The following is a 23,529-nucleotide window of genomic DNA, read 5'->3' as shown; positions in this document are numbered from 1 at the left end:
ACCGACGCACTGTCGCGCGCACTTCCGGCTCCGCCCGCGCCCCTGATTGGCCTTGGTGGCAGCGCGTCGCGTCGCGCTGCGGCCCCGTCGGAGCGACAAGGCGCTCAGTGGGCGGCCGGAGAGGGAAGATGGACGCAGGTAAGGGCCTGCCGGGGCGTCAGGGATCCGCGGAAGGGGCTCGCCGGGTACCTCGGGCGCTGGGGACTCTCCCCGAGCGGCCTGGGCGCGGGGAGGCGGGTGGGCGACTTGCGGCCCCGGGTGGAACGGGCAGGGGCTGTGTCCGTGGGGAGGCCGCTTTGGATCTGACAGTCCCGTGTTTGCGGGTCTCGGCGCTTGTCCAGTCCGCTGCAGCGCCCAGGTGACCGCCCCGGCTTGCCCAAGGCCGGCTCGGACAAGAAGGGGCAGCGCGGCCTCGGGGGTGGTAGGGAGGGGCTGGTCGCCGCCAGGGGCTCGGGCGGAGCTGGGTCCTGAAACGGCGGTCTTGGGAAGCTATTGCCGCCGCCCCGCTGGGACTGTTTAACTTTTTGAAGTTAGGTTGGTAGGCTGGAGGCGAGAAGCAGTACTCTACACCGCACCTTGTTTTGGTTTTTATTCAGTAAGCAATAGACGACTTTTTCTGTGATGGAAGGTAGAATGTGAAGCCATCGCCTGTCTTAACTTCTTGGCGTTCTAATGCAGAGTAGGGGCGTGTACGTACGCGAACATACGTGTATGTGGTGTTCCTGGCTGGCTCATCATGCTTCTGCTCCTTAATTTTTGCTGGCAAGGTATTTTGAATCTTTGTCCAGTAGCCTGGAAAGCATTTCTACCCCCGCGCTTTTTTTCATCCCACAGCAGTTTTAATTCTTCCGTTTCCGTGGGGAGTGCCTTGCCTTCAAGTGCCACCCCGCCCCGCAAAGACGACTTTCATCTGGGTTGATTCCACCTGTCACATCGTTTCTGCTTTGCTTTGCTTTTCCTGGCAGCTGTAACATGTATTTCCTTAAATCTCAGTTTGGGAACTGTAAAGTAGATGTATTTCAAAGATCTGTGGCATTTTTCCCTTGAATGTTGGGTGGCTGGAAGAAACATTAGCCCTGACTCTCATCCTGTTAACCACACCTATTTTCTGTGAAGTTCGTTTGAAAAATAAAAAGTATCAATCACTTTTGAACCGTTTGCTGGGGCATGGGGTAGTGAAGGAATAGCATTATTTGCTTGGTCACTTTCTTTCATTTTTTTCCACTTTCTTTTAGGTTATTACTGCTAGATACCAAAAGTCATTCACGTGAGAGACTTGGTTAAGGTGGAAAACAGTTTAATGTCGGTCCTATTATCTCAGATGTGAAAATTGTCTCGTTAAAGTTAGGAGCAGACACGTGATACAGCGTTTGCGTTTGGAGGCCTGGGCCGATGCTGATAAAAGCGCATGCAGCGTCTGCAGGGTGTGGTGGGGCGTCTTCCTCTGACCGGACACGTCTTTGCAGGGGTGACTGGTGGCCCTGCCCTGACCCCCACAGCCCTTACGGAGTCTGCCTTCCTCGGCCAAGTGTCACGAGATTCCTGATTGTTTTCCTAGTCATCCGTTCTGTAAACGACAGTTGTTATTGTGCGGGAGGTTTGTGTGGGGCATTGTTCTAGACCCTGGGACCAGAGAAGTGAACAAAAGAGACCAAAACCATGCCCTGCCTGACATTCCAGGCGTGACACCGGTGGCACGTGCCACGCGAAAGTGACGTGGGCCTGGCCGGGGCGTGCTTGAGCTCGGAGCCAGTGTGCCCAGGAGGGTCTCACTGCAGAGGCGCGTCTGACTGAGCCCCGGAGCAGTGCAGGAGGGAGGGCGTGCGGTGCTCGAGCAGCAGCGAGCAGGCAGTGCGGCCAGGGTGCGGCGGGGGGCTGGGGGAAGCGGGGGCTGGAGGCCGAGCGGTGCCGTGGGCCCGAGCATGGGGCCTCGCCGGGTCCTGGACTTAGGTGCGTGTCTGTCCCGAAGGAGATGGTGACCCTCTGCAAGGCTCGACAGGAGGCGTGACGAGAACGTAGGTGTGCGTGGCAGCCTCGCTCTGGCTGCTCTTTTGAAAACGTGCTAAGGAGAGGCAGGGCAGCAGCAGGAGGCCAGCCAGGAGGCTGTTGAGGTGAGCCAGGTGAGCGGCTGGATGGCCGGGTCAGGGTCGGGAGAGGAGGCTGAATTCTGGGTGTCCTGCCGGTCCAGACGATAGGGTTGTGTGTGCACCGGACGTGGTGAGGGGTGTGGCTGGAGGGGAGGAGCGGAGACGGTGCTGTGGTGTGTGGCCTGAGGTCAGAAATGGCACGGGGACACTTGGGGGGTGTCCTGCGTGGTGGGGAGCCGTCGGGAGCCGGTTTGTGCGTGTTGCTGTGAGGTGCCTGTCGGACATTCACATCGTGATGTCTGCGGAGCCCTGGGTCCACGGGCTGGAACGAAGGGCGTAGACCTGGCCTGGACATTCAAGTGTGCAGAAGGCCACTTCCGGTGAGGCCCCCGAGGGCCTGAGTGTGGGGGCAAAGAGGGAACCAGGGAGGAGCGGCGCGGGACTCCGAAAGGCGGCGGCGGCAGGCGGCAGGCTGCCTGTCGTCTGCCCCAGCTTCCCCCACTGCCGTCGGAGCTCACCCCCGGTGCGAGGACCTGGCAGGCCCGGCACTTCGGTGGCCACGCTCTCTGTTCCTCGAAGCCAGCGTGGCCCTTCTGCTCGCGTCTCCGGTGCGTCACGGTGCGTCTTGCCGTGTACGTGGTTGGCGGTTGGTGGCCGGAGGAGCAGAACTTGAGGAACAGCGTGTGTGTTCCTGTCTGGTAAGCACTTCGGTCGCAGAGTCTGTGTGTAGCACAAGCCGGGTCCGCCGGCACCCGGTGCCGGCAAGTGAGAAGCGCTGCTTGGGCTGCGCAGGGAGGGTTACCGTGGGGGCCTGGCCCCTGTGGCCCTTGAAGCAATGTTTGCTGGTCTCCTGGGGTCACTCAAGTTCCCGGTTCTGTTCCTTGTCTTCCCTCCCTCCCTTCCTTTTTCTTCAAGTTCAGAAGTCCACCACCAGCATCTTTATATGAAGTATTTGGGGTTTTAAAGTTTTTATTTATTTTTAGAGAGAGGGGAAGGGAGGGATAAAGGGAGAGAAACATCCGTGTGTGGTTGCCTCTCACACGCCCCCCACTGGCGACCTGCAACCCGGGCTCGTGCCCTGACCGGGAATTGAACCAGCGACCCTTGGTGGCGTCTCAGGCCAGTGCTCAGTCCATTGAGCCACACCAGCCAGCGCAGTATTTGGAGTTTTAAAAAATAGCTGCTTACAAACCTGTTATTCTAAAGAAGTGTTTTCTGACCCTGACCAATGTGGCTCAGTGGGTTGGACGTTGTCTCGCAAAGCAAAAGTTTGCCAGTTTGATGCCCAGTCAGGGCACACACCTGGGTTTCGGGTCCGGTCCCTGGTTGGGGCACACGCAGGAGGCAACCGATGGATGTTTCTCTCTCACATCAAAGTTTCTCTCCCCACCCCTCTTTCTAAGAATAAATTAAAACCTTCAAAAAAGAAAAGAAGCATCTTCTAAAGGAAAGGGAGGCCCCTCCTTTTGATTTTATTTACGAAGGGTGATCCTTCAGAATGCAGAGGTGTTGGGGGAAGTACCCCTGATGCGGCGCGATGAGCTCTCGGGAAACCCAGTGGCTGGGTGTCCCGTGCTTCTCCCTGGGCAAGCGACAGTGGGGTGGTGCCGAGGGCAGAGAAGCCGGTTGCACTGCATGAGCACAAGGACCCGTTTTTCTGTCAGATTAATGAAGTTAGGTCGAGCTGTTTTCTGATGGAGTCACCATGCTAATAAAGGGCTGTCCGCGTCCTTTTCCGGGCGTGACCAGGCGTATCCCGGGAAGATGTGGAAGGTCAGGTGTCTGGCACTCTGGGGACCAGAGGGGAAGGTGCTCCCCAAAGGGCCTCTTGCGTGCGCTGGGCGATGCCTCTGCACCTGGCTTCTCCTGCGTGCCGTCTCCTTTCAGACTCAGGTCGAGGCCGGGGGGTCTAGAGCCTGGTGCTCATTTCCAGGTTGGAGCCCTTGACCCAGGGAGGTATGGGGCGGCTTCATAAACAACGTGACATTGTGTGGAAAGAGGGTGACGTTGTAATGGGGCCGTGGACGGAAATGAGCAGGCCGTCTCGGGGAGGCAGGCAGAGGCCCCACGAGGCCTGAAGTGTTGCGCATGGGGGCGGAGAGGCTCCAGACCCCCGCCGGGCGCCGCGCCCGTCCACACTGCTCCCCCGAGAGCGGTTTGAGCCTCACGCCCTGTGAGCGCCTGGTCTGCTGGCTGGCGTTTGGCCCCCCGCGGTCAAGAGTCTGAAGCCACGCAGCCTGTAATTTTCTTAGTTGGGGCGGGACACCCGGTGACGTGGTCAAGCTTCGCGGAACACCTGCCGCTGCCGTCTCTCTGAAGTGGGCTCGGGTGCCTGTAGTGCTGCTGACAACCCTAAGGAATGCGCTCGCTCTGCACTTTGCCAAAATGCAACACCCCACAACTTGTGGCGGACCCCGCAACTTCAGAGCTGCTCAGGCCTTGTCCCCTGTCACCCCCCTTTCGGAAGGAGCCTTTCCCTCCCTTCCCCTCATTTTCCTCGTGGGGGAAGCTAGCTCTCCGAGGAGTGTCTCAGGGGCCAGAGTGACCCCGCAGACGCGCCAGGGCATTGTGACGCTGTGGCCCTCGGACGTGTGCCAGCGGCCACAGGGGAGCTCTTCGCCCGGGAGCCCGGCGCTCGCCCGTGCCTTGGAGGCACGTAGCCGCTGCCTCTCGGGAGGCCCCGGGCGCCAGGGGGGTGTCCCAGCCCCAGCAGGCGAGGGGTGTGGTCGGCGGGGGTCAGACAGGTGTCGTCAGCACCCTCCTCCTCCTCGAGAGGACGCTGTGCCTGGAGGCTGTGTGCCTCGGAAGGCGGCGGGGGCTGGGGCTGGGGTGTGGGGTGCCGCGGGGACGGCGCGGGCAGGCAGGGAGTGTCGTCGGCTCCTTGAGGAGACGGACTTGTCGTTCACCCCGGCTCAGCTCCCACGGCCACGTGCAGAGACAGGCGGCCTTGTGCAGGAGGGCAGACGTGTGTCACACTGACGTCACACTGTGCGTTTGCGTCACGTCGTTGTTCCCGCCCCCGAGCAGCCTGGTCGGCCCTGACCGTGGACACAGAGCCCAGAGACAGGCGAGGTGGAGCCGTGAGGTCCCGGTCTGCTGTCCTGCGGGGCCCTCTGGGCAGCGGGGGTTGCTCTGGAAGCGCAGGGCTCCTGGGACCCCGGGAAGGCGGAGCTGGGGCTGGGTCCCCCCGGCCTGAGAACCCCGAGTCACGCGGGCCAGCCTCCGTGGCCGAGGACCCGGCGGGTCCGCACGCTGCTCTCCCGGCCTGTGACGGGGGCTCTGCTGTGCGCTGGTTCCGGTTCTGGTGGAGCAGAGTACTTCCCTTTAGGGCTGTAGTTCCCACCCCGTGACACCGCCGACCTTGGAGCCCTCTGCGGCCTGGGGAGGGTCCCTGTGTGGCCTGAGGTGAGGACAGCCTGTTGTTCGCCACCCCAGAGGCACCGCGAGTGGCTCGGGAGCCTGCAGCCTGTGAGCGCCTGGCGCCAGCACTCCGCCCTGCCGCCTCCTGGGGCTGTGCCCAGCACGGAAGGACCAGCAGGGTGCTGGCCGGCATCAGGCCCACCCAGCAGGGCCTGGAGTCCCCTGTGGCGTGGGCACTCATGCCGCGTGTACCTGGTGAGACAGGAGGCCTCGAGGGAGCTGTGATTCTGGGGACCGGCCGTCGCGTGGCGAGGAAGAGGCGAGGAAAGCAGCCCCAGGTGTGCTGCGGCCCCTTCGCAGGCCTGTGCAGAGAGACGCCCGGAGGGATGGGCCTGGCTGGGTGTGAGGCTGCAGGCGACTTCCCACAGCATTTCTGTAGGTTTTTCCTTCCCTTTCTCCTTCCTCTTTCCTTCTCTTCTCTCTCTTTTTTTCTTTCCTTTTTAAAAAAGAATAAATAGCATATATCATTTTTACCAAAAGGTGGAGCTATTGTCAAAAAAAGTAAGTTAAGATCTGGGAGACCTGGCTGGTGCGGGTCAGTGGACTGAGCCGCGGGCCTGCGAACCGAAGGGTCTCCAGTTTGATTCCCAGTCAGGACACGTGGCTGGGTTCTGGGTCAGGTCCCCAGTAGGGGGCGCACGAGAGGCGACCACACATTGATGTCTCTATCTCTTTCCTCCTCCCTTCCCCTGTCTCTACAAATAAAACAAATAAAATCTTAAGAAAATGATCTAAACAAAAAGATCTGGGAGAAACTCGTCCAGTGTCGGGGTTCTCTGAGGCGCAGCTGCAGGGACGGGGCGCCGAAGTGCACTTGGCGCACCCGCCTCGCAGGTGGGGGGCTCGGTGCCAGGCCGCGCCCCCTCGGCCGGGGCCCCGGGGCTGGAGGGACCCTGGAAGGAAGGCGGGGCTCACGCCTCGTCAGCGTGGCAGTGGGGCGGCTAGACCCCACGTTCCGCGCGCTTCCTGTGAAAGGGGGTGCTGCCGGTGGGGGCTGCGCCCGCGGCTGCGCCCGCGCCCGTCCGGCGGCCTCGCCGACGAGCAGGAGCCTGGGCTCCCTGCCTTCGGCACCCGGACCTTCGGGGGAGGGCAGGGTCCTCTCCGTTTCTGGGGCCTCACGCCCCACCCGGGAGTCTGTGCCCTGCCCCCTGCAGCTACCTGCTCCCTCCCAAGGGCCTGTGGAGGCCTGGAGCCCCCAGTGTCCGGGAGGGCTGGGGTTCCTTGCCCCGGAAGCGTCTCCCTGCATCACGGCTCTGGGCCAGCGCCCCGGCATGGCCTGGTGAACCCGGGATGGGGGTGGAAGCCTCCCCCCCACCAACTCCCCCCCCCCAGTCCACCTCCGCCAGCCTGGCACCCGGCACCCAGGCTGGAGGTGGGGTTTCGTTCTACTTTAAAGCCCTTTGGGTTTAAACACTGTAGTGGTAAAGCGGGTGTTTAAAGAGGTGGCTTTGTTTTTGTGTTCACTTTCCCCCCGGGCCTGGCCCCCAGTGGTTTCCCACCCGGGGTCTGCGGCACTGACTCTGGCCGGAGTCCGGAAGGCGTAGGCGGCGGAGGGGCAGGCCTGGCAGCCTGGTCCCCACCTCTCCCCGAGCGCCGCCGGGTCGGGCCGTGGGGTCCGTCAGTTGCGGTTGTTGGGTGACCCCGAGTCGCGCAATTTTTTAAAACAGAGGTGCAGTAAATGATCGCGATGCTATTTCACGAAATTATAAAAATTCGATCGATGTGTGTCTCTAATTTCAACAGCTACTCTGACCTATGACACACTCCGATTTGCCGAGTTTGAAGATTTCCCGGAGACCTCGGAGCCCGTTTGGATACTGGGCAGGAAGTACAGCGTGTTCACAGGTACCGGCGTGCGGGAGCGGCCGCCCTCCGGCGCTCGGGCTCCCGGACCGTGGGGTGGGGGTGGCAGTCGCCTGCTAAGTTTCTGGGGCCCGCGCTGTGGTGCTTCAGGCTGTGTGTGTGTGGTTTTTCTCTTGAACGTTTTCTAGAAAAGGATGAGATCTTATCCGACGTGGCGTCTAGACTGTGGTTTACGTACCGGAAGAACTTCCCAGCCATCGGTGAGTCCTGTTTGTCGCGGCGTGCAGGGGAACGGGCACGTTTTAGGGGGGCTGGCAGGTTGACTCGGGTGTGCCCAGCACTGGTCCCTTCGTGCCCGAGCTCCCGGCAGCCCCTGGGGGCCAGGCTGCCGAGGCCCTGCCCACGCTCTGGGGCACCGGGGGCTCCTGGCAGCGCTTCCCCAATCACAAGTCACCGTTCCGCCGTGGGCCTGAGATCGGGGTCGGCCACGGCTGGCAGTGCCAGCGTGGAAGACCGTGGCCGTGGAGTGGCGAGGCGCTTCGGGGGCTCTCGCTGGCTTCTGTGTCTGAGCGTTGTCCTGGGTCCGGGGCGCGGGTCCGGGGGGCTGCAGGCCGCAGGGCTCTGCCCCCCGTCTTCTCCCGTGTGTCCACGCTGGGCTGTGGGCGAGCCGTCGGACAGGGCGGGTGGCACTCAGGTACGTTCCACTGGAAGTGCTGCTCCCTCCTTGTGCCCGGAGGAGGACAGGCGTTGGGGGCCGGCCTGGCCTGGCCTTTGCAGCCGGAGCACCGGAGACCGGAGTTTGGGCCCGGGGGCTTTGCCTCCTCGCCTGGTCTCGTCTCGGTTCGGTTCCTGTGTTCTCCCGAAGTGGGGCGGGGGGCACGAAGCACCTCCAGCGCGTCTTCAGGACACTGAGACGGGGGGACCAGGCCAGTGTCCCCTGGGGTGCCTCTCGAAGTGTGTGACCTGTCAGGTGCACCCTGCTCTGGTTGCACACCTGCTCCGAGGCCGCTCTGCTCGGCCCTGGGGGCGGGGTGCGGTTGCGGTGTGCTGCGCGGTGCCGGCGGGGACGGCGCCGTCCTGCAGGCCGGCGTCTGCGTGCAGGGAAGGGGGACGGGCTGCCCGGGAGCCCCGCGTGGCCTGGCACCGCCGTCGGGGAATGGGGGGCTCCCGGCCCTGCAGGCCAGCGCGGCGTTTCCTCCCTCCGCCCGGACGTGGCTGGTTGGTGGGTGGGGTGGGGGTGACGGGCGCCATGCTGAGCACCTGCCCGAGTCTGCTGGGTCCCTGCCGGCGGGCCCGGGCCTTGGTGCTGCTGAGGACCTCAGGGCACTTCCTGTGTGCGTGGGCCTGTGTCACCGTGCGCGTGCTGCCACGAGCCCAGGGTCGGAGTCTGGTGCTGGCGGGTGAATGGACCGCGGACAGGCTGAGGGCAGGCGCGCCTTCCCTGCTGCCCCCGAGCCCCTCCCCCTCGCGGCGCTGACCCTGCGCCGTGGTCTGCGTGCCCGAGGACTCGCAGGCGCAGGGTCTGCTCGTGGTTTCCAGACACCGTGCTTCTCTGTGGCTCGTCCACGGGGTCTGCCCACTGGGGAGGGCTGTCGGGACATCTCAACTTCCCGCGGTGGGTCCTCCGCACCACCGGGCGCTAGGGGGTGGGCGTGGCCGAGACGGCACTGACGCCTGCCACTCGGGGTGACCAGCGTGGTCTGGTCTCTTCCACCCCCTGACGGTGAGCCCACTCTCTCTGCCACCACCACAGGGGGCACCGGCCCCACCTCGGACACGGGCTGGGGCTGCATGCTCCGCTGCGGACAGATGATCTTCGCCCAGGCCCTGCTGTGCCGGCACCTGGGCCGAGGTGAGTCACGCCGGGGACGGGGGTGGGGTGGGGTCAGACGGAGGTGAGGGGTCGGTCTGCTTCAGCGACCTGCTGGCTTCCAGCGACTCACAGGAGTGGCTTTAAAGAACGCTGGCACCTGTTTGTCGGAAGTTCTCTTTAAAGCTCTGAAGCCGTTGTTTGCCTCTTGCATGGATTTGTGTTGGCATCTTTGGAGTCCTGGGGAGCCTGGGTTTGAACCTGAGCCAGGCTCAGAGCAGCGGGGGTGCTTTCTGCGTCGCGAGTGTCCACAGTGCGCGGGCGGCTCTGTCCCATCGGGCAAAACCGCGCTTCTGCCCTGTCTCCGCTAGACTGGAGGTGGGCGCAGCGGAAGAGGCAGCCGGACAGCTACTTCCACGTCCTCAACGCGTTCATCGACCGGAAGGACAGTCACTACTCCATCCACCAGATAGGTGGGCGGGCGGGGCGGGGCGGGGTCCCTGCTGTCACGAGGGCGGCCGGTCTCAGGTGTCCCGAGAGCTTCCCTGTGTCCTGTGTGTACGCGGCAGGAGGCCTGCCCCCACCCCGGGCCCCAGGGTGGCCCGGCTGCTCCTCCCGGCCTCTGCGGGTTGGACTCGGGCAGGGGGTTGCGCTGCTCCCTCGCTGAGGCAGGTCCAGCTTGTGACGAGCACCCCGTTCCCGGGCATGGGGGGAGGTAGAAACATGGCTCTGACTTCAGCGAGTCCCCTTGCTTCTCAGCCCCGCTCCCCACCGAGTGGCTGGAGCCCTGGCCACTCAGTCCTGGAGTCGTGGTGCAGGGCAGACCCTGAGGCCTCGCGTGTCCCTCTGGAGCAGGCAGCCTGGTGTCCGTCGGCGCAGGCCAGGGGCAGAGTTGGGCCGGCCTGTCTGGGCTTCCTGGTCCTCCTGCCACTGGGACCCGCCTCTTGTGAGAGGCTGGGGAGGGTGTCGGGGTCGGGACGTGCGTGCCGCTAACCGAATCTGTTCCCTGCAGCGCAAATGGGAGTTGGCGAGGGCAAGTCCATCGGCCAGTGGTACGGGCCCAACACGGTTGCCCAGGTTCTCAAGTACGTGCGACCTTGTGCCCCCCGCCCCGTGTCTGTGGGAACAAGGTGGGGTGGACGTGCTCAGACCCCAGGCCTGGCGCTGCAGGGCCGCGGGAGGGTCCTCAGCAGCGACCATCCACGTGGTCTTGCAAATCGGAACCTAGATTTCCTGTAGGATGAATACCCGCACCCACAATGGGGTGCGCCCATCGGCTGGAGCCGTTGTTCTTTGTCGGTGGGTGGGCCCACCCGGCGCAGCAGCTGGGGGTCGACGGTCGGGGAGGGCTGCCCCTCTGCAGGCGCTGTGGGGCTCTGCCCTGTCCTGGCCGCCTCCCCCTCCTCGAAACCTCAGCCTCCCGCCTAGGCCCCCGTCCCCTGCCTGTCTGCTCCCGGTCCCCACAGGGCACTCCCGCAGGCACCCAGAGGTGACCTCCTGGGATGGCCCTTCTCACCCGTCCCCGGGGGTGGTTGCCTCCCTGCCCAGCCGCCCTCGTTGGGCTGATTGCCGTCCTCCCGTACACTCTTCCTCGTACACGTCCCACTTCCGGTGGGTCCCCAGGCCTGCCACTGTTTCTCTGTCCCCGTGCCCAGCCCTGGCTTGACGCAGCGTCCCCGCCTGCCCTGTAGGGCCCGGGCCTGGCACTGCCTGCCTTGGAAGCAGGGCCCGTGTGCGTGTCTGCCTGTGGGGCCTGCGTGAGGTCTTCCGTCGTGCATGACTCACTTCCTGCTTTCCTCCCCCGTGCTGCCCAGAGCAGCTGCATCAAGGTCGCTGTCAACCCTGTCCTGTCTGGAGGCCGAGTTTCTGTCCCCACTCAGCCACCAGGCAGGAGCTCTCGGCACAGGCACGTGCTGTCCTTGGAAACCTGGGCCCCAGAGCCACGCTCTCCAGCCCTTTGTCCCCCTGCCACCACCTTGCGTCTGTTGCCGCACCCCCTTCCCACCTGCAGGCACTGCGGGCGTTGTCTCGGGCCTGTGGCCACTTCCCTTTGCGCTGTCCACGCCCGGCTTTTGCAGTTGGTGACTCCCTCTCAGCTCCCAGAGTCGTGAATCAGGGCTGACTTGTCGCACCGAGACACTCACCTAGTATCTTGAACGTCCAGGGAGCTGGTCAGCTGAAAAGCCTGGACGCAGGGCAGACCCGCCCCCACCCAGCCTGCTTGCTCCTCCCACAGTGGGGGCGGCCCCTCCTCCCAGCTTGCAGGCCGGACCCTGGGACCGAGCTGACCCTGCTCTCCCGACACGGCTGCGTGGCGTGCCTCGCCTCACGGGCCTCGCCCGGGTCCGGGCCCCACCCCTCGCCTCCTTGAGGGTCTCCCTTCTCTGTGCCGCCCCGGGGTGCCTTTTCAACAGCAGCGGGAGTCATCTTCACGCTTAGAAGTCGGCCACCCTTTCCTCTTCTCCGCATGCCCCAGCTTCCCCAGTGATGGCGGGTGCGGCCGGCTGCCTTGTGCACCTCCTGGCACACGGCGCCTTGGGCCCTTCGCCCGCCCCCCCCCCCCCCGCCCCGAACGTCAGCCTCCCGCAGGGCTCTGTCTATCATGGGCCAGTGTGTCTCCGCGTGGCACCCGGCCCTCGGGGTGGGCAGCAGGCGGCCGGGTGGCCCTGAAGGTGCTCCCCTGGTATCCTGCCTGGCCTTCCCCCAGTGGGGCTCTGTGTGGTCACCCCAACATTCCTCACTGTGTCCCTAGGCCCAGCAGGGCCTCCCTCTGTGGGGAGCCCACCTCCCCTACACCCCAGAGCCGCCCACAGGCTCCCACCCCTGTTGTGCTTCTGGTGGCAGAACCCGCGCTCCTTCCAGAGCCGGAGGTCCGGGACTGCCGCTCCTCGGGCATTCACAGCTGGGGCCTCAGCTCAGCGTGTCCGGGGGCCGCGGGGCACAGGGCGCAGGGCACAGAGCGGGGGGCACAGTGTGGGGGGCACAGAACGGGGGGCACAGAACGGGGAGCACAGAGTGGGGGGGCACAGGGCGGGGGGCACAGAACGGGGGGCACAGCGTGGGGGGCACAGAGCGGGGGGGCACAGGGCGCGGGGGGCACAGAGTGCGGGGCACAGAGCGCGGGGGGCACAGAGCTGGGGGCACAGAGTGGGGGGGGCACAGAGCGCGGGGCACAGAGCGCGGGGCTGGGGCTGGGGCTGGGCCTGCCTGCGCTGGGGAGCCCGCGGTCTGCAGCCCCACCCGTGTTCTGGTTCCCGCCTCTGCCTGCCTTCAGGCCGCAGCGCCACCAAGCGACTGCTGTGCAGAGACCCCTCTCTGCGGGGACACGGGGGTCCTGGAAGGGGCATTGGGCCCCGGCGGGGGACAGGTCCCCGCCTCGGCTTTGTCCCTGCCTGTGGCACTGACGCCTCTAGGCCTCGGTCCTCCCCCCCCGCCCCCCATGGTGTGCTGCAGAGCAGACCCCGCGCACCGTGAACGCTCATGCGTGTGTCCTCCCCCTTCTGGCAGGAAGCTCGCTGTCTTCGACACGTGGAGCGCCCTGGCCGTCCACGTAGCCATGGACAACACGGTGGTGATGGAAGACATCAGTAAGTGCGGGAAAGCAGGGTCAGGATGGACGGGACTCGGGAGTGGCCACTGAGCACTCGCCCCGGCCGGGCTCCCAGCGCCCTGCCTGGGAGTCTGCCCGACAGCCGGGCCCCCCGAGCAGAGGCCGGGGGCCCCAGCTCTCCTCACAGAGAGGACCAGGTGACAGGGAGGGGCCCGGGCTTTCTGCAGAGCGGGGTTGCTGGGCACCCCGTGCGGTTTTTGTCCTTGCTGAGTTGCGCTCATGGGCGTGGTGCACAGGGACAACCTCCCAACGCCACCCTCTCGGGCTGAGGTACTACAGCATGGAGCAGGGACGCAGCTGTGCCCCTTTCCGGAAGGATCCCCTGGAAACCTGAAGGAACTGGGCGCACAGGGTTGTGTAGAAGCAAGTGTTGCCCGTGCGGCCACCGGCATGGCGTGCGGCCACGAGTGTGCATGTTGGCGCACGGGGGTGTTGCTTCCCCACCGGGCGCTGGGGCCCCGCTCCGGGGGTGCTGTCGGGGTTGGGGAGCCAGGGGTGTGGCTTCTTAGCAAAAAGCGGCCCTGGCTTCTGCGGCTCCGAGGGCCCTGGCAGCGCCCTCGCCCCCGAGCAGTGCTGTCTCCCCGGGGCGGGGGGGCAAGCTGGGGGCGTGACAGAAGGCTGCCCTTCCTTCTGCCTCCTCTCGTTCTGCTTCTGGAAATGTCTTTGAAGCCCGGGAAAGTTCGGAAATGCAAAGAAGGGGGAACTCGCTCGATGTTACTGCTCAGAAGCAGCCCACACTGCCCTTCACACACCCTTCCTTCCTCGGGGGTTTCCCTCAGAAAACACGCGGCACCGTGGCGTCGTCCCCTGTCGGTGAGAACGTCGCCGTGTCTCTCAGCCTGGCCGCACGGCGCTCCGTCGCCACAGTTCCCTCCCTCCCTCGCAGCGCCGGGGGGTCCGCCTCGCCGACTCCAGGGTCTAGTCCTACCCGGCCTCAGACCGCTGGCTGCTGGCCCTGGGGCAGTGGCCAGGAAGGGGCAGGAGACACGCAGCTTCCCAGAGCCTCCGTCCCTTGCAGGGGGGCGGGGGGCCCTCTCGGGCCTCTCCTGGGGTCGCAGTTGTTGAGGTTGGTGGTGCGGGAGCTGCGAGGAGACACGACCCTGGGCTCGTCAGAGGAGCTCGGGGGTCTGGCTCTGGGGAGGGCCTGGCCTGCATCTCTGACAGGCTCCCAGGCCATGGCCAGGGCCCCGTCTCGCGCCCCCCCCCCCTCCCCCCGGGACAGTTCAGCCGCGGAGGGAGCAGAGGCGACTCTGAGCAGCGGGTGCTGCCTGCTCCTGGCCACGGGCGCCCTGGAGAGGAGGGCCTGGGCTGCAGCGGGACGGGGACGGGCTGGCTGCTTGTCTGGTGCCTGGCTCCGAGCCGGCGGGCCGCAGGCGGGGGAGGGGGGCCCGGGGGCTGCGGAGCAGGGGGTGGAGAAACAGTGCCGCCTTCTGAGAGACGCTCGCTGGTGTCACAAGTCTCACCAGCCCCTCTCAAGGGGAGAGGTGGCTGAGTGTCCCCGTTCAGATGTTAGAGGAAGCCTGCCAGGCGAGGGGACCCCGTGCACCCGCCCACCCCTCGTCCTCTGAGGGCCCGCCAGGGCGCCCAGCGCCGGCCCTGACAGCGCTGAGTGCGGGTCGAGTCAGCCCATGAGAGCACAGCAGGTGGCTGGGGCTCCCGGGGTCCAGGGAGACGTCGCAGCTGGAAGAAGGCCGTCTGGCCACGGCGCAGACCGAGCCCCGGTGTGGTCCAGACGGGTGTGCGTGGGGCCGACCGCGGGAGCAGGAGCAGGAGCGGAGCAGCGGCAGTTGTGGGGCGGGCACAGTGCAGCATCTGAGCAGAGGTGGAGGGAGACGTGAGTCTGCAGAACCCCGAGTGTTAGCCGTCAGGCGTGTGTGAAACACACGTGTTCCTGGGGGCGTTTCCACACTGCAGGAAGGAAGAGAAACTTCTGCGAGCATCCAGCGGCAGCGTGAGGATAACCTGCTCGCGCAGGGAGGCTGCTCACTGCAGCCTCGCCTTCCGCCGCCAGACTGTGCCCAGAAGTCTGAGACCTGGGGTCAGGGGTCAGGAAAGGGAACGTACTGTTCACTTGTCACGGGAAGAAAAAGAGTCTAAGTGAGTAAGTTGAAAATGTTAAGGGAGCCCTGGGCAGTTACAGATGGGAACCTGGGACACGGGCGAGCCCGTTTGCTGGCAGCAGGACCACTGTGACACCCCAGGCTGCCTGCTGGCTTGTGAGTCCCGGGCAGCGGCCCGGCTCGGCCCGTTTCCAGCCGGCCCGCAAGGCTGGTGGTTCCCGAGAGACGGGGAAAGACAGTCGGCCGGTCGGCAGGCAGATGTTCTCCTGGCACAGCCTCAAGCTCGGGAGATGCAGAGACGCTGGTGCCTCACACGGGGCGGGGGGCGCGCTGAGCTGCGGGAGGGAGAACCAAAGCCGCAGCACAGGGGAGAGTGTGACGGATGCGCCTCGTCACGCCTGGAGGACTCTGGGGCAGAGCGAGCCCGCGCTGGAGTGCCGCGCAGAGCGCGTGCGTGTGAGCCGAGTGCAGAGCAGCCAGGAAGGACAACCGGACTCCCTGCAGGTTTCAGACCTCGGTTTTGGGGTGGCAGGAGGTCAGGCCAGCAGACCGAAACGGAGATCACGCTTCGACGCCTCCTGAACTCGGGGGAAACCTGCACCCGCCTGGCGCCGGATGGTGGAGAGTGGGAGTGGAGGAGATGCGCGGACACCTCCAGGCTGGGAGGGGGACGCGGGGTGGACGGGGGGAGCCCAGCAGAGCGGCAGCGGGGACGGCAGCGGCAGGGGCGGAGGGAGACCGCAGGTGCCCGGGGACGGGGAGGACGCGCAGGAGTCTGTGTTCCCGAGTGCGAAGGTGAGCTGTGGACCCCAGTTCCGATGTGTGGGCTCCCCTGCTGCCGCCACCCAGCTGACGCCAGCTACCTGAGGGCGGCCTCGGACCCCACAGGTTAGGGGCTCTACCTGCAAGGCTGCACCCCTCCCCACGTCAGACGGAACCTGGGCTTCTGACCCGATGCTGTGAGTTGGAGTGAGGTCCCGCCTCGGGCTGTGTGCCAGGGCAGCCCGCACAACCTAGCGAAGCGTGCTGCTCCCGAGATCACAGGCTCCCCGTACAGGATGCAGCTCAGGGACTGCCAGACGGGGGAGCCGCCCTGCCCTGCCGCCTCTCTCCCGGGGTCTCCACGTGTCTGCCCCTCACCCCTGAGGCTCCCTGGACCCCTCGTCCGGGCTTCTGTCGGCTGCGTGACGTAGCGGTGACCGATGGAACCATCGGCCTTTGGCGGTTCAGCTCCGTCAGCTGCTCCCCAGGCAGGGCTCAGGGCTCCTCAGCCCTCTCGTTAACGACAGGAGGCCCCGAGGCCCCCGGAAGGCTCTGTGCCTGCCGTGCGAGGCAGAGCAGCACCCCGCACAGGCCTCGGGGACGCCTGCACGTGTCGGGGTGCTGTTGGGGACACTTCAGTTTTCTTTTGAACGTTTCACCTACAGTGTCACACGGTGTGCGCATGAGTGTGACATGTTACAGAATTACGTGCTTAGGATTTTGTAATAGAAGGGTTTGTAGGGGAAGGGGCGTTACTCATTACGTGTTTCAGACCCTGTGTGTTTCCTTGTAAACCACAGCATCGCAGAAAGGTTCGGCAGCCAGAGGGTCTTTAAAAAGGGGAAAGCCTCGCCCCCAGCACTTCCTTTCTCCGGCCCTCCGCCCAGCCTCAGCCTGGGCGCGCCGGCTCAGGGCGCTCCGTGTGACCCCCACGGCCAGGGCCCCCAGCCGCAGGCTGAGCCACTCCCGCCGACCCTCGCAGGCCTCTGCCGCCCTCCGGAGCCCGGCGGGCCGGGCCTCTGTGGTCCCCTTTAGCCCGCAAGCTCTGTTTTGTTTCCCTGGCTCTTCCCAGCGCTGGCGTTTTTGAAGAGCCCAGGCCAGCTCAGTAGGGTGTCCCACGTCCCGTCTCAGTTCCTCAGGGTTACGTATGGACCGAGCACCTGGACCCAGGCACGGCCTGGTGGCTGGGTCCCAGTTCGCTGTGGGAGGCGGCCCCCGGTCCCCGGTCCCCGGTGGGGCCATGGCTCTGGCTCCCCAGACTGCTGTGGGGGGTCTGAGCAGGGTCTGCATGGGGTTTGCCTCAGGCAGCCCTTGGTCTCCTGCTTGGCCTGGCGCTGTGCGTTGCCCCTTCTGGGCACGGCTGGACCCTGGCTGTCCCACGCCGTCCCTTTCCCACCTCGGCTCCGTCCGTCCGTCCCCGCGGAGCCCCGCCCCCTTCGGGGGGAGCGGTGTGGAGACGCCAGGCTGGTTGCCACCTGTGCTCTGGCCACAGGTGTGTCTCCTCCTCCTGCCACCAGTTCCCTGGCTCACGTGTGTGAAGGTCTCCCAGTGCCCTTAGAGGCAAGCTGCGCAAACGTTTAAAGGAGCCGTCACTCCTCGGTGTTCTTGCTTGGGGGGGGGGGTCACAGGAGTTTGGGGACCTGGTTGGGGCTGTGTCTGGCCAGGCCGGGGGCCGCATGGCGCCTGTCGGGGGGACCTCTCTGAGGTGCACGTGTGTGTCCTGGAGTGTTTTCTGTGCGTGTGTCACTTCGCACGAGACGTTCGCGTGAGCGTGCATGGGAAACGTCCGGCCCCCACTCTCTGCGGGCGGCAGGGTCAGTCTCCCGCTGCGTTCCCCACGTCCGAGCATGTCGCGAGCCCCTGGCGTGTGGGTGCCCCGCTCGAGCGCCTGTTCCTGGTGGGCGGGCTGGGACCTGCCCCTGCCCAGCCCACCGAGGCCCCTCTCCCCTCCCCAGGGAGGCTGTGCAGGAGCAGTCTGCCCTGCGCAGGGGCCGCTGCGTTCCCGGCGGATTCCCAAGGGCACTGCAACGGCTTCCCTCCGCGGGCTGAGGTCGCCCCCAGGCCGTCCCCGTGGAGGCCCCTGGTGCTCCTCATCCCCCTGCGCCTGGGGCTCACGGACATCAACGAGGCCTACGTGGAGACGCTGAAGGTGAGGGGACCGAAACGGGTCTGCGTTAAAGCCCTCCCACGTCACCGGCGTGGCCCCGTCCTGAGCCTCTGACCGCCCCTCCCGCCGGCCCCGCGCCCTCCCCTCCCCTTGCCTCCCGCCTCCGGTTGCTGCGCTCTGTGGAGTCAACCCAACCCCGGATCTCGGTGTGCCGGCCTCCCCGCTCCCAGGGCCCCCGTGGCCGCTGCCCGCAGCCGGCCTCCGGCATGGAGCTGAGCGCACGGCGCGTGGTGCCCGTCCCCCTTCCTGACCACCGAGCTGGCGGGGCTCCTTCTCCCGCTCAGGCCAAGTGCAGGGGAGCGGGCCCCTGCTCCCACGTGCGCAGCAGCCCCCCGCCCCTCCCCCCCCACAGGGCTGCTTCATGATGCCTCAGTCCCTGGGAGTGATCGGAGGGAAGCCCAACAGCGCCCACTACTTCATCGGCTACGTGGGTGAGTGGCGGGCACCCGGGGATGGCCGGGTTGCCGGAAGCCCAGGGAGGGGGCGTGGTCTTCGAGGTCGCCCCCTCCCCCACACCTGAAGGCAGCTCTGCCCAGTGCCAGCGCATCCCACCCCGCCTTCCCCCCACGGCGTCCCCCAGGCCCCCATCCTGGCGTCCTACGGCTGGGTTGTGGAGGGGCGGGTCCGAAGTGTACCCCCCGGCCCCCCCCGCACTCCCGATCCTCTGACTTCCGTGTCGCCGGCCCAGGTGAGGAGCTCATCTACCTGGACCCCCACACGACGCAGCCGGCGGTGGAGTTCACCGACAGCCGCTCCATCCCGGACGAGAGCTTCCACTGCCGGCACCCGCCCAGCAGGATGGGCATCGGGGAGCTGGACCCATCCATCGCCGTGGTGCGCCCCCTGCCCCCCCCCCCCCGTTGTCCCCTGGCCCTGGCGACCCGGGAGCTTGGGGGCACCTGGCCCCGGTCTCCTTCGCTGCTGAGCTGCTCAGGGACAAGTCCTGAGCCTGCCGTCCCGGCCCGGGGCCACAGCCTCCGTTACCTGGGCCAGAGGGCCAGAGGGCCGGGCTGCGAGCCGCTGACGGAGCCCGTGGGCACGGGTGGGGGCTGGAGGAGGGAGCACGCGGACTGTCCGGCCTGGCAGTGGTGCGGGGGGGGGGGGGGAGCCCGCTCCCCGGCGCTCACCGCGGGTCTCCTTCCAGGGCTTCTTCTGCGCAACGGAGGACGACTTCGGGGACTGGTGCCAGCAGGTCAGGAAGGTGGGTGGTGGCTCCCCGCCTGCGCGGACAGGGTCCCCGGGGCGTCACCTGTCCCCCCACGTGTCCCCCCACCGCATCCCGTGGCCCTCGTGTGGTTGCCGCTTCTCCACGGCGATCAGAGGGTGTGGGGACCGACGCTGTTCGGGAAGGTCAGGGTGCGTCTCCTCGTCCATCAGCCTCGGGTGACAGAGGCGGGCGGCGAGGGTGCCCTCAGGGCTGCCTCCACACGGGGGTGGGGGGGGCTGCCTGTGGACGGCTCGGCCTGGGCTGCAAGCCTCGCCTCCGCCTCGTCAGCATTCTCCTGCGCACGGGGGCCCTTGGGGGCGGGGTGGGAGGCTGCGCCCCGCGGACCGCCTCCAGCAGCTGTGTGTTCCCGACAGCTGTCGCTGCTTGGAGGTGCCCTGCCCATGTTTGAGCTGGTGGAGCAGCAGCCTTCCCACCTGGCCTGCCCCGACGTCCTGAACCTGTCCTTGGGTGAGTCCCCGGCCGCAGGACCAGCTGTCGGGTGAACGCCGGGCACCGCCTATTCCCCGCTCGGGTGTCGTCTGCTGTTTCTGGTCTCCTCCCCTCGCTCCCCCCACACCCTGTCCCCTTGGTTTTGACCTCTAAGACTGTACGAACCCCAGATGCGGGCGCTTGGTGATTTGTGCCTGTGACGTGGGACCGGGGACACTGCCGAGTGTCCCCTCGTGCTGCCCCCCACGTGTGGTCCCCGGGCCCCAGGCACAGGGATCTGGGCTTGCTCCTCACGGGTCCCCAGGTTCCGTGTGACCCAGAATATGCCGGGCTCTCGTGGGAGCCTGTCCCCGTCTGGGCCACCGCGGCCACAGGCGGGCTCTGCCTCCCACCCCACGTGGCTCTGGGCCCAGAGGCCTCCTCGAACAGACCCCCCACCCCCACCGAACAAGCGCGTGGCACGTGGAGAGCGCGCCGTCCGCTCGGGGAAGGGCCCTGTGAGGACCCGGGCGGAGTCTGCGCTGGGGACGCCGACGATGGAGCTGCCCGTTGTGGCTTCTCTCTTGGAAGAGCCCGAGGGGGCGACGCCAGAGCCGGCTGCCTGCCGGAGACCACGTGGGGGCCAGGGGTTGTCATGGAGACCAGCGCCCCTGTTGGGACTGGTGGCCCTCGCCCTCAGCCGCGTCAGGTGCCCCTGGGCTGTGGCTGGAGGTGTGTGTGCTCTGCCTCCTCTCGGGGAAAGAGCCCTAGTGGAGCACCTGGCTGGCGCAGACCTGGAGGCCACCCTCCCCTGGGCAGCCTGGGGTCCTCTTGCCGTCTGCCCCCTGCCCCCCGCCCCCCGGCCAGGGCCAGCCCTGGGGCCAGCGGGCCAGCAGGTGTGGTCGGTGCACTCACAGCTGCTTGCCGCACGCCACACCCAGAGCAGCCCCTTGTCTTTTTCTTCCAGATTCTTCTGACGTGGAGCGACTTGAGAGATTCTTTGACTCAGAAGACGAGGACTTTGAAATCCTGTCCCTTTGAAAATCCTGGAGTTGGGGGATGTCTCGACTGGTTCTTGCTGGAGGCGCCTTCAAGAGCTCAGCCCAGCCTCTGGGTGCCCAGTGCCACCGCCTTTTATCCATCCTGCCCGCCGCCCGTGCCCGCCGCCTCTGCCCTCGACGGGGCCGCACTGTGCTCAAGACCTCCCCGCGGGAGGGACGGCCCGGCCCGGGGGAGAGCAGGAGCCGCTGGGAGCAGCGAGCGGCCGGTCGCGGAGCATCTGCGTCGCCTCCACCCTGCTTCCTGCAGCCTCTCGGTCTGGGTTAGCTTTGGAATTAAAGTCCTGTTTGAAGTCACTCGACAGACACGCATTTCTGTTGGGCCTGTCCTGGGTCCAGGAAGACTGGATGGAGGCCGAGGGAGGCGCGGCCCTGGGACTGGGCCTGCGCGCCCTCCGCCAGCAGCCCCGCCCACGGCTCCTCCAGGGCTGCCCAGTGCGAGAAGGGTGACCTGGCTTCTCCGGGCTCTGGGGCGAGAAGCAGCAGAGGGTGGGGCCTGGTGCCGCGCAGAGGCGCCCCCCCACGTGTGGCTCGACCCAGCTGCAGGTAAAGCCCGAGTGGGCTCACCTTCCTCACTGCCTCCTGGTTCCGGCATTTTGAGACTTCCACGCACCATCGCTTGCTTGTCACGCCACCTCCCCCTGGGTGGGCGGTGTTGGCGGCTGGGTGGGGAGCTGCCTTCACCTGCGACCTCCAGGCTCACATGGACTTCAAGGGTCGCAGAACTGCCCTCCTGGTCCCTGAGGCTTCAGATGGTTTGGGGCTAGGGAGCGAATCCTGCTCGCGGTGCAGGGCAGGCACCCCATCTCTCGTCACGCCACCTGGACACACTTCCAGACTCTTCGCAGCACTGACAGACAGCAGCACCTGCCGCCCTGAACCCAGCTGTCGGGCCCAGAGCGTGTGGCTCCCACGCAGAATTCGTGTCCTGGAGAGTGGTCTCCGTGGGACCCGGGACCTGGGGGCTCGGGGGGCGGGGCAGTCTTCTACTCGGGGGCCATCCTTGCGGAGCCCCTCCCGCCCTCGGTGTCGGCACGTGTAGAGACAGTGGGCGGGTCCCACCTGGTAGCCGAGGACACCCCGGCCCCCGGGCACTGTTGATGTAAGTTATTTTGCCCTCCCTTTCTCCCCCTCTGCCCCTGAGGCCGGAGGGAGGCTGGGTGGTCTCCGTTCCTCCAGCTGCATCTTGCAAAGGCGCGGCCCAGCCCGCAGGGCCAGGAGCTCTCGCTGCAGCCCCTGGGGGGGTGCGAGCGCTGGAAGGGGTGACAGCCTGACCAAAGGGGAGCCGAGTGGTTTGAAAAGGCTCACTGGAGACAGTGTTGTCCGTCCTTAGTTTGAGGTTGAGGCGAATAATAAGTTTCAATAGAAAACAGTCTCGTCTCTGTGTCTCGACTTTTGCTCAGGCTGGTCCTGCATGATCGGACGAGTGGGCATCCTCTGAGCTCACGCCCCGAGTCCCAGTGAGGAGCTGTGGGTTCTGGCAGCCTGTCCCCCTCACACCGGGCAGGCAGAGCCGCTGGCCACAGCCCAGCCCAGCCCAGCCCGCTGTGGCATTGACCTGTGGTGCTAAAGCAAAAGGTGCATGGAAACTGGGCTCAGGAAAACGAGGGGGGTACCTCAGCCAGTCCCCTCACTGTGCCCCAGACCTGGCCCGCCCTCAGGTGTCGGTGTGAGGGGAGGGGACCACAGCCAGATGAGAAAGCAGGACACATGCCTGTGGTCCCCGGGGGCAGTGGCCTGGGAACCTGAGGCACCGCCTCTGGGAAGTGCTGTTGGCGCCTGCTGGGACATCTGCACACCCAGTGGCTTCTAGCAAGACACTGTCAGGGTCCGGAGGGCAGAGGTCAAACCAAGACGTGGGCAGGGCAGGTTCCTCCTGCCTCTGCCAGCTCCTCGGCCGCCACCCTCTCTCCGTTGGAGACCCTTCCCGGACAGCCCAGGATGGCCGCCTGCCTCATGGTCCCTTTGCTGTGCAGGTGCCATTCGCCAGTTCTGGAGACAAGGACATGGATGTCTTCGGGGCCATTATTCCGGCCTCTCTGCGGTGCTCAGGGGCACACAGCTGTTCAGCCACACCTGCTGCCGTGGCCCTGGCTGGGTGGTATGACCACACGTGTGGTGTGGGACTCTGCCCAGCTCCCACCTCTGAGCTGGCCCACCTCTGACCCCACAGCCCTGCGGCGGTGGGGGGTGGGGGGGTGGGGGGTATCTGTGCTGCGGCCTCCGCCTTGCCCCCAGCACCTGATCCAGGCCAGAGAAAGTCCTGCCCGGCTCTGGCCCCTCCCAGCTCAGAGGGGTCTGCTCTCAGCTCTTGCCCTGGCCAGGCTGGGTGCTTGGGGCACAGCCTGGACCCAGACAGCACCCTCCCAACAGCTGCGGCCCCTCGAGAGGCACCGGCCCGGCTCAGCCCACACAGGCAGGCGAGCGACTGGTGTCAGGTCTTCTTAAGAAGTCATCCCAGTTTCCTTTTCATTACAGACGGAATTATGTAAAGTCAGGCATCGAGTGACCGGAGTGTCGCCAGGCCATCCCTGTGGGTAACCCTGGGACCCCGAAAAGAAAGGTCAAGCCCGTGCGCAGCTCCTGACTGCTGCTCCTCGAGCCTGCCCCCACCCGTCAGCAGACAGCAGGGACCAGGAGAGAGGGCCAGGCAGCCGGGGCCCATCCTGCCCACACCCACCTGCTGAGTGGCGGGGACATGGCAGCCAGCCTTTCTGGGGAGCCTGGACAAGCATGGACCGAGCCTGGTCTGGGGAGCTGGGCCTGGCTGCTGCCGCTGTGCAGGACCCTTCTGGCCACACGCAGGTGTGTGTGCCCACTTACAACTCGGGCTTTAAGCAAGTGTCACACGGCGTTTTCTGCCCGGAAGTCGGTGTCCGGGCTGTGGGGGGAGGGCACTGAGGCTCCCAGTGCGGCTCCGGTGGTTCTCCCAGGAACAGACAGGCACCAGCCCATCTCAGAGCCGGCGAGGATGGGATGGAGTGAGGGCACACTCCTGCATTCAGACACAACAAAAAGGTCAGCAAAGCTAACAGCCACGTTCAGATGAAACAGGGCTTACACCCTAGGGACCCAGCTGGCCGGGCTGGGCCAGCACACAGGGCGCCAGGAGCCCG

The 23,529-nt window shown here is 66.1% G+C and overlaps 1 protein-coding gene across 1 annotated transcript; it reads left to right on the top strand.

Annotated features, from left to right (window-relative positions):
* Positions 1-87: 87 nt before the first annotated feature.
* Positions 88-21,785, top strand: ATG4B (autophagy related 4B cysteine peptidase). Its single transcript, XM_045845815.1, has 13 exons — positions 88-138; positions 7,251-7,352; positions 7,499-7,570; positions 9,064-9,162; positions 9,492-9,593; positions 10,133-10,205; positions 12,628-12,707; positions 17,508-17,701; positions 18,072-18,150; positions 18,408-18,553; positions 18,864-18,920; positions 19,301-19,394; positions 20,323-21,785. The coding sequence occupies exons 1-13, from the start codon at positions 129-131 to the stop codon at positions 20,394-20,396; spliced, it is 1,182 nt and encodes a 393-aa protein (XP_045701771.1). The 5' UTR covers positions 88-128; the 3' UTR covers positions 20,397-21,785.
* Positions 21,786-23,529: the final 1,744 nt, after the last annotated feature.

Source organism: Phyllostomus hastatus, unplaced genomic scaffold (genome assembly GCF_019186645.2).
Source record: "Phyllostomus hastatus isolate PE091 unplaced genomic scaffold, TTU_PhHast_1.1 phas_contig_477, whole genome shotgun sequence".
Lineage (NCBI taxonomy): Eukaryota > Metazoa > Chordata > Mammalia > Chiroptera > Phyllostomidae > Phyllostomus > Phyllostomus hastatus.
The sequence above is the reverse complement of the archived record's forward strand: the minus strand, read 5'-3'. Positions and strand labels throughout refer to the sequence as shown.

Excerpts from the sequence above, each read along its gene's own strand:
- ATG4B (XM_045845815.1), top strand. Across the intron at positions 10,206-12,627 it reads ACGGTTGCCCAGGTTCTCAA|GAAGCTCGCTGTCTTCGACA; the intron begins GTACGTGCGACC and ends CCCTTCTGGCAG. Across the intron at positions 12,708-17,507 it reads GGTGGTGATGGAAGACATCA|GGAGGCTGTGCAGGAGCAGT; the intron begins GTAAGTGCGGGA and ends TCCCCTCCCCAG.